General features: G+C 55.4%; 1 protein-coding gene across 4 annotated transcripts in view; it reads right to left on the bottom strand.

Moving 5' to 3' along the window:
• PNPLA6 (patatin like domain 6, lysophospholipase) overlaps nt 1-9,365 on the bottom strand; it is a 21,329-nt gene that overhangs the window by 8,904 nt on the left and 3,060 nt on the right. For 3 of the 4 annotated variants that reach the window (XM_007460594.1, XM_007460593.1, XM_007460596.1), the window contains 13 exons: nt 9,239-9,365; nt 8,683-8,763; nt 8,333-8,461; nt 7,899-7,979; nt 7,650-7,812; nt 7,214-7,297; nt 6,796-6,905; nt 6,499-6,666; nt 6,335-6,412; nt 1,167-1,372; nt 816-947; nt 604-727; nt 34-147 (listed from right to left, as the gene is read on the bottom strand). The exon at nt 9,239-9,365 is cut by the window's right edge and continues 11 nt beyond it. In XM_007460594.1, the coding sequence (XP_007460656.1) occupies nt 34-147; nt 604-727; nt 816-947; nt 1,167-1,372; nt 6,335-6,412; nt 6,499-6,666; nt 6,796-6,905; nt 7,214-7,297; nt 7,650-7,812; nt 7,899-7,979; nt 8,333-8,461; nt 8,683-8,763; nt 9,239-9,365 (1,597 nt within the window). The remainder of the gene's footprint in view (nt 1-33; nt 148-603; nt 728-815; nt 948-1,166; nt 1,373-6,334; nt 6,413-6,498; nt 6,667-6,795; nt 6,906-7,213; nt 7,298-7,649; nt 7,813-7,898; nt 7,980-8,332; nt 8,462-8,682; nt 8,764-9,238) is intronic. The other variant, XM_007460595.1, reaches the window with a different exon arrangement.

Below are 9,365 nucleotides of genomic sequence, written 5' to 3'. Positions count from 1 at the left end.
TAGGAGAACAGCCCACAACCCAGGGAGCTGCACCTGCGGGTATCGACGTTTGATGTGGCTCAGGGTGCCCTCGGGGAGTTTGGCCAGCTCTGTGTCGCGCACCGCGTGCACCGTTGTGGCACGTGGCTGCCTGGTCAGCGCCTCCACCTAGGGGACAGCGTGCGTGACCAGGGCTGCGTGAGCCAGGAGCTTGATAGGTAAGGGAGAGGACGACCGTGGGTGCAGAGAGGAGGCCCTACCGAGTCCTCCCCACCCCGCCCCAACCCCCAGATGTGGGTGGAGAGAACCAAGCCTTACTACCCATCTTGGGGCTCTGAGGAAAGGGAGAGGACAGGAGGACAGGGATCCACACCGGCGGGGGTCCCCTCTTCTGATGTAGAGAGGTCTGGAGACTGATTCAGATCGGACTCACCACCCTGATGAGGTTGCCCCCATGGCCCCGCCCCATGGAAAGGAGCTGGGGAAAGTGGATTGCACGAGGTCATAGGTTGGGGAGGGAGCGTTCTCTACCCCCAACAGGTTACCTGGGATGAAGTGTATGTTGGGCGTGGGGGGAAACTGGACTGGGAGAGGTTAGAGGTCAGTGGGTGGGGCCGAGCTCACCACTCCTATGAGATCCCCGCGGCCGTACTCGCCCACCAACTCCTTCTTGCCGTTGCCACGCTGGATGACACTTCGCAGCCGCCCATTGAGCACGATGTACGTGCAGTCCGAGCGGTCGCCCTGCCTGGGGTGGGGGTGGGAGGGGCGGGTCAGACAGGGTAGGGGTCCACGTAGGCAGGGCCTGAGGGGAGAGGTGGGGGCAGGGCCTGCACCTGTACAGTGCACGTCCCGCCTCTACCGCTGTCCAGTCGATGGCGAAGTCCATCTGGCGCACGAAGGGCGACATCCTCGCGGCCACGGTCTGCGCAGCGCTCAGCACTACACTGGGCTGTGCACGCATGATCCTGTAGGCGAAGGGCAGGGGTGCATGGGCTGGGGGCACCCTAGAACAGCCCTTAGGGAGTGGAGAGGGTGGGTGATGGCCTGGAGGTGGGACAAGAAGGGCTCAAAGCTTCCCTGGAAAACTGTTGGCTGTTCAGAGGGATGGCCTCATGCAGGGCAGAATAGAGTCGGTCGGGGCTGCCTGAGCGTCACCCCCACCCCAATATCAGGCCCAGTCATACTCATAGAAGTCAGACTTGGAGATCCGCAGGAAGGTGCAATCACGCTGGGCTCGCAGAGTGAAGATAAGGGGCTCGCCAGTAAGCACGGCCAGCTGTCCCACCAGCTCCCCGGGCTGCACCACAAACAGGCACACGTCTTCGGCCTTGTCGATCATGCGCTGGTAGACGTGCAGGCAGCCCCAGAGCACGAAGTGCAGGCTCACATCCTGTAGGGCAAGGGCCAGGAGATGGGCACAGAGGCACCACCTCACCCACAACTCAGGTCAGTGCACTCCAGAGGAAAGGTTAAGGAAGGAAAAGTTGGAGGGAGTGAAGGCTTTCCATAGCACTGAGCTGAGCAGCATATGTATCTATATTCCCACTCAGCACCCAGAGCAGACATTGCTAATGGATCACCCAACTCAGCCCAGATTAAGGCCCAGGAATTCTTTTCAACACAGCCAGCAAGAGCCAACGAAGACTGGCTACAGAGGAGCATGGCTGAGCTTAGAGCCTCTCTGCTTGTGCTGGGCAACTGCATAGCTACATGGAAAAGAGTAAAGGTGGATTCTCACCTTATGCCATATTAAAATGGATTCAAAGACATGAATCTGAGAGCTTAAACTATAAAACTCTTAGAAGATGGGACTTCCCTGGTGGTGCAGTGGCTAAAAATCCGCCTGCCAATGCAGGGGACAGGGGTTCGAGCCCTGGTCCGGTAAGATCCCACATGCCGCCAAGCAAGAAAGCCCGTGCACCACAACTACTGAGCCCGCGTGCCACAACTACTGAAGCCTGTGCGCCTAGAGCCCGTGTTCCGCAACAAGAGAAGCCACCACAATGAGAAGCCGGCGCACCACAATGAAGAGTAGCCCCCGCTCGTCACAACTAGAGAAAGCCCATGCGCAGCAATGAAGACCCAACACAGCCAAATACATACATACATACATACATACATAAAACTCTTAGAAGAAAATATAGGGGTCAATCATGGTCACACTGTATTTGGCAACAGAATCTTGGATATGATACTAAAAGGCCAAGCAACAAAATGAAAAATAGATAAACTGGACTTCAACAAAATTAAAAACTTCTGAGTTTCAAAGGGCACTATCAAGGAAGCGAAAGGACAACACACCGTATGGGAGAAAATATTTGCCAATCATATATCTGCTAAGGGTCTGGTATCCAGAATATGTAAAGAATTCTTACTACTCAGTACTAAAAAGACAAATAATTCAATTAAAAAATGAGCAAGGGCTTCCCTGGTGGCGCAGTGGTTAAGAATCCACCTGCCAATGCAGGTGACACGGGTTCGAGCCCTGGTCCGGGAAGATCCCACATGCCGCGGAGCTACTAAGCCCATGCACCACACCTACTGAGCCTGCGCTCTAGAGCCTGCAAGCCCCACTACTGAGCCCGCGTGCTACAGCTACTGAAGCCCGCGCCTAGAGCCAATGCTCCACAACGAGAAGCCACTGCAATGAGAAGCCCACGCACTGCAGTGAAGAGTAGTCCCCGCTCTCCGCAACTAGAGAAAGCCTGCGTGCAGCAATGAAGACCCACTGCAGCCAAAAATAAATAAATAAAATAAATAATTTCTTTTAAAAAATGGGCAAAGGCTCTGAATTTCTCCAAAGATTTTTGAATGGCCAGTAAGCTCAACATCATGAATCATTAGGGAAATGCAAATCAAAACCACAATGAGATGCCACTTCACACCCACTAGGATGGCTTGAAACAGAAAGTGTTAGAGAGGATGTAAGAAACTGGAATCCTTACACACTGTTGGTGGGACTGTAAAATGGTACAGCCACTGGGAAACAATCTGGCAAAAATTTTTAAAGTCCTCAAAGAATTAAAAATAGAGTTGCCGGGACTTCTCTGGTGGCACAGTGATTGAGAATCCACCTGCCAATGCAGGGGACACAGGTTCGATCCCTGGTCTGGGAAGATCCCATATGGCATGGAGCAACTAAGCCCGTGCGCCACAACCACTGAGCCTGTGCTCTAGAGCTCGCGAGCCACAGCTACTAAGCCCACACGCCGAAACTAATTAAGCCTGTGTGCCTAAAGCCTGTGCTCCACAACAAGAGAAGCCACCGCAATAAGAGGCCCGTGCACCGCAACGAAGAGTAGCCCCCCCGCTCACCGGAACTAGAGAAAGCCTGCATGCAGCAACAAAGACCCAATGCAGCCAAAAAAAAAAAAAGAAAAAAAATAGAGTTGCCATATGACCCAGCAACTCAACTCCTAGGTATCTACCCAACAGAAATGAAAGTGTCCACAAAGACATCTGCACATAAATGTTCATAGCCTCATTATGCCTACTAGCCAAAAGGTAGAAATAACTCAATGTCCATCAACTGATGAATTAAGAAGCAAAATGTGGTCCATTCATACAACGGAACAGTAGTCAGCCGTAACAGAATGAAGCAATGACACATGCCACAACACGTATGAACCTTGAAAACAGCATACTAAGTGAAAGAAGCCGAGACACAAGGGGCCACATGTTGTATGATTCCATTTATATGAAATGTCCAGAATGGGAAAATCTATAGAAACATAAGATTAGTAGTTGTTTAGGACTGGGGCTGTTTAGGAGGTAGGAGACTGAAGGCTTAAGGGTATGGTGTTTCCTTTTAAGGTGATGCTCTAAAATGCACAGTGGTGATGGTTGCACAACTATGTGAATATACTAAAAACCACTGAACTGTACTCTTTAAATGGGTGAATTGTATAATGTGTGAATTACGTCTCTAAAACTATCACAAAAAAAAAAAAAAAAAAAAAAAATCCCCTTTGGGAAGTTCCCTGATGATCTAGAGGTTAGGATTCGCTACTTTCACTGCTGGAGCCCAGAGCCTGGCTTCAGTCCCTGGTCAGGGAACTGAGATCCTGCAAGCCATGGAGTGCATTAAAAAAAAAAAAAAAAAAAAAAATCCCCTTTGCTCCTGGTTCCCTTGTTCCACTCCATCGCTGGACATTTGCACAAACTGTCCCCTCTGCACAGAATGCTCTTTCCTTCCCCTTGCACCTAGTTAATTCGTCCTCATCCTTCCTCCTTCTCTGGAGGTCACTTCCACAGAGACACTGCCCTGACTAAACCAGACGTTGTGGAGCTGAGAACATCTCCTTTGTAGCACTAAGCACATATGATTTAGTAACAATTCGTGTAATCCTTTGACTGTAATGTCAGTCAGAACTGTGAGCTTTCCAAAGGCAGGGGGCCCCACTGGTGTTTCTTGCCTCTGCAACAACCCTGGGACACAGCAAACGCCCTTCTCCCCTCTGGTTAGCCTGCCCAGCTGGACGCCTCTCTGTCCCACCCTTTCAAATAAGGAACTGAAACTGCCCAGAGGCAGAAAGAGTCCTTCCTCATTCATTACACAAACCTGTCTGACACCCCACAAAGCCCCAAATGAGTGCCAAAACACTGCAAGGATCCCTGGGAGAGGCACAGGCCCAGGAGACATACACACATGCTGGAACCTTTCAAGATAGAATTCCCAGACTGGGTTTGGGATATAAACGGGAGTGACTAATAGTAGGCTGCCATCTGTCTTCAGATTGGGAAGCATGTTGTTTTTCACTGCAGGACTTCTCAGAGCCTTGAATATGCTAATAATGCTCACTGGGAGCTGCCAAGAAGGGGTAAAATAACCTGTGTTTCTCCAACATTTTGCACACAGACCCCTTGTGATATGGCTGTTCCATGAAATACACTTTGGGAAGTGTTTGTGGAAAGCAGGGTTTCTCAACCTTGGCAACACTGACATTTTGGGCTGGATAATTCTGTTGTAGGGGGACTGGCCCATGCAGTCTTGCATCCCTGGTCTCTAATCCGTTAGATGACAGTAGCACCCTCCCAAGTCAATCAAAAATGTCTTGACGTTGTCAAATGTCGTTGACAATGACGTTGAAAACTATTGGTGTAAAGTTTCAGAGGGGGGCACAGCAGACCAGCTTTGTCCCTAACAAAGTCCTGAAGACCCCGAGGAGCCTGGTGTGTTAGCAGACTGGGCTGGGGCTGGGGCCGGGCTGGGTTGAGCCCAGCAGAGGCTCCCAGATAAGCAGGGGCCCGGGGCCCCTGCAAGGGCCATGGTGTGACCACACTTCCTCAGCCAGTCCCTCAAGTACCTCAAACAGCTGGCACAAAACTTCCACTGCGGAAAGGAGCCCACCCTGCAATGAGCAGCTCGACGTGGCCACTCAATCGACTGATCATGTGATATAACAACCACCCTTAAATCAACCATACTCCAATAAAAATTAAAAACAACAACAATAACCACCCAGCCAGCTAATAGCTGGGCCAGCTCCAGCCCCTCCCCCAAGCCCAGGGCTCCTCCCTTGAGCCTGGGGCGGTGCTGTGGTCTCAACGCCTAAGTCATGTCACCCCTACTGTCACCCCCACCCCATCCCCCGACTGGGAGCTGCTGCTCCAACCCTCCCCTGGCCTGTCACCCTTGCAAACCCTAGTAGCTGCGAACTGAGTGTTTCCTTTTTCATCCTCACAACAATTCTAGCAGATAGTTATGACACTCATTCCGCAGGCGAGGAAGATGACAAGTTTCTAGATGATTCACCCAAGGTCACACAGGGAGTCAGGGCAGAGTCCGGATTTCACCTTTGGCTTCCTCCCTAACCCTCCTCCTCTGTGCTCCTGGCCTGTGACATCACAACGGGTCCCAGTTTCCCCGCCTGGAGAATGGACCGATTAGTGGGCTGCACAGTTTCCCACACCTGTGTGTTGCCAGGAGGCACTGAAATCCAGCTCGTGGGGCTAGTTCCCAGCCTCCAGGTCCAGATTCTGACCTGCACCCATTTACTGAGTGCCCCCATCCCAGCAGAGACCCAGGAATGAGAAGCAGACAGAGCATCAGAGTATGTTGTAGAGTTGAAAGGTCAGAAGATGGAAGTTGCAGGAAATGCCAGGAGAGGGAAGAGAAATCTAGGGGTGGAGGTCCTAGTGTAAAAGGTTCAGGGGTTAGAGGAGAATGGTCAATATGTCCAGAGGACACGGGAAGGGAGGGCTGTGAGTCAGAGTCATAGGATCCAAAGGTCAGGGGTTGGAAATCATATACTGGGAGGTCTACATCTAAGGTGAAAAGGCAAGGATCAGAGATCAGAGAGAGAGGTCTTGGGTCAGGGCTGCATGATCAGAGTCCAGGGCTCAGCCTCACCTGGTCCCCCTGGCGGGCAATGATGGTGCCGGCTTTGGTGTGATGCAGCAAGACTCGGCTATTCAAAAGGGAGGGGTCCTGGGGAGGAAGGAAAGCGGGTTGAGACTGGCCCAGCCAGGCCTCCCACACCCAACCTGGTCCCCCAGACACCCTCAGCTGCCCACCTCAATCCGCATCAGCTTGGCCAGCTCTCGCTTCGCCGCCTCAAAGATGCTGCTCGTCTGGCGGCCCTGGTAGGGCCCGAAGGGGCACCCGCCAGTGGCCGACTCATCCTCACAGTAGCTGTATTCACAGGCGCCGGCTGGCTGCTCCCGGGGCTCCTGAGTAGGGGTCTGTGTGGGGCAAGGCCTGTGATCTCCCTGCTCCCACCCGACCTTCCTCCTCGGGGGACTTCACCTGTGGCCAGACCAGGGTCTCAGGAGGGGACTGGGGTGGGGTGGGGGAAGAGGGCAGGGCCTTACCCGAGCCAGGGCTGCCTGGGGCCCCCATGAGGCCTCTTCCTGCAGGGACACGGAGATCCGGCCCCGCTCATATGCCATGTCGAAGTCCGAGCGAGGGCCGCCCTGCAAGCCTGCAGCGGGCAGGGGGCAATAAATGCAATAAAGATGAGAGTGACCATAGCTGGAGTCTAAGCAAGCACTACCTATGTACCCGAGGCCACCGCTACACAGACATGACTAATGGATCACCGCTCTGGCCCTTGCAACCCTTCTCACCACAGTTGGGAGGGCACCATCTCAACGACTACCCACAGCAAAAAGACATGAGTAAGTGCTGCCGATATTCCCATTTCACGGATGAGAAAAATCAAGACTGGCAGCCCTGCATCCAACCCAGAAATTCGATGGCCTCCCGCCCACTCCACTTGGTGCCCCAAACCTGAGATGTCCACTGGCATCGAGATGCAGCGACTCAGCAAGGGGGCCGAGGGGGCTTCCAGGGATGTGGGCTTCACTGGGTCCCCTGGGGGAGACGCGTGTTCAGGCTCCTGCCCATCAGAGCGCCCAGGACTGGGGGTGGGGAGCTGAAGGGGGCCTGGGGAGGGGTCAGCTCAGAGTCGCTGGGGACTGAGGGACTAGGAAAAGTGATTCCAGTGGGCCCAGGGGACTGAGGCCAGGGGTCCTGGGGGATCCAAACAGGAGTCACACCTGGGTACCTAGCTAAGCGGGTCCCGGGGCGGGGGCGGGGCTGGGCAGGTCAGGTGGGAGTATCTGAGGAACTGAGACAGGCATTGAAGGGCAGAGCCTGGGCTTCTTGGGAGTGGGCTGGGCTAGCCTACGGTTCCTGGGGGTCAGGCAGGGGTCATCTTGGGTACCTGCAGTTCCAGGCAGTGGGGCCCCGGTGGGGTCAGGCGGCCGGCCAGGAGTCTCCCTCGCCTCCTCAGAAGCAGAGGTGCTGGCCACCCGCTTGGAGCCACGCACAGGGCTGGTGCGGGCTGGGAGGCCCGGGCTGGGGAAGAGGCGCAGGGGCTGGATCTCCTGGGGGCAGAGGGGATCCTGTGGCGTGTCCGGGGAGGCACACGCCACACACCCCTCCGGCCCCTGGTGCTCTCCACGTAACTCACATGGCTGAAGAGCTCATTGGTCAGACCCAGGTAGTTGTGAAGTGCCAGGAAAGTGACCCGCTGCAGCCTCACCATGATGATCTTTGGGGGCATGGTCGTCAGAGGAGGGGGCCAGGGAGAAAGAGGGTTAGCCACAGGACTTAGCACTAAGGGGGTGGGGCCGTGGATGGGGAGATGGAGATGGAGCTAAGGCCAGAAAATCAAGGTTGGAGCAGGAAGGGGCTGGGCAGGGCCCTAGGAGCCAGGGAGAAACCGACAATCAGGCGGCAGAAACCTGGGGACACGGGGTGGAGGCAGCTCATGGGAGGAGTCAGGGAGGTCCGGCTGCTCAGGGCCGATAAGCACAGCTTCAGTGCCTGTTGGCTGCTGGGTCCCAGCCCCCAGGAGCCTGTGATGGGTGGGGGGTTATGAAAGGAAGTGGATGGCCCGCTGACCTGCACTACCCGCACCAAGCTCTCGGGATACTTGGTGAAGACGGCTGAGAAGGCCTCGACTGGAAGCCGCAGCACCGTGGAGTCTCGGGCCGCCCGAGCGGACACAGTACGCTGGGGGTGCTGGTGACCCTGGGGGTGCCGGGGGCACAAGGAGAATCAAGGTCAGGGGCTGTGAGAGCCCCCCTTCCTGCTCCCCCCCGACCCCTCCTGATGCCACTGCCTTGAGGGACCACTGGCAACATCAGGGACGCATCAGAGATGGGGGCCCTGGGGGTGACCCTCCCCAACCCAGCCCGGTGGGTGTGGCCTCCCACCCAGCCTCCCCAGCCCCCTCCGTACTGGTCACTCACGGTGATGACATCCAGGATGCTCAGAAGGCTGTTGACACTGTCCCCAGGAACCACTTCCTTCACCACACACTCCTTCCCATCCTGAGACATGGGGTGGGGGAGGTGGGCACTGATCAGGGCTGCCCCTGCCCTGCCAGCCCACGTCCTGCCCCCTGACCACGCCACTGGTCCTCATTCTCCCTCGGTGATCACTGACGCCCGGACCCCACTGAACCTTCCGACCAGCATCACTAACCATAACCGGTGACTGTGCAGACCACCCCAGATGCCCTTGGACACCTGTTCCCAACTCCTGCCTGCGCATCTCATAAGACCACCAACCCTGGGAGTTCCCTGGTGGTCTAGTGGTTAGGACTTGGCGCTTTCACTGCTGTGGCCCGGGTTCAATCCCTGGTGGGGGAACTAAGATCCCACAAGCTGCGCCTCGCGGCATTGCCAAAATTAAAAAAAAAATAAAAAGCCCACCAACCCTGCCTGTCCCCAGTGACCGCTGCACCACTGCTCATCCCTGCCACCCATCTCACTGTGGTGCCCCCCAGAGGGGGAGCCCACTCACAGGAGCCGGCAGACAGAGCTCCAGCAGCCCATCCTGCACCACGTAGATGCTGGCATCGGGCTGGCCTGGCCGGAAGACGTAGTCACCCTGGCTGAGCCGCTGGAAGACCATGTGCCGGCACAGCTCC

Source organism: Lipotes vexillifer, unplaced genomic scaffold (genome assembly GCF_000442215.2).
Source record: "Lipotes vexillifer unplaced genomic scaffold, Lipotes_vexillifer_v1.1 scaffold1011, whole genome shotgun sequence".
NCBI classification, from domain to species: domain Eukaryota; kingdom Metazoa; phylum Chordata; class Mammalia; order Artiodactyla; family Lipotidae; genus Lipotes; species Lipotes vexillifer.
Note: the sequence above shows the minus strand (reverse complement) of the source record. Positions and strands in the feature narration are given on the sequence as shown.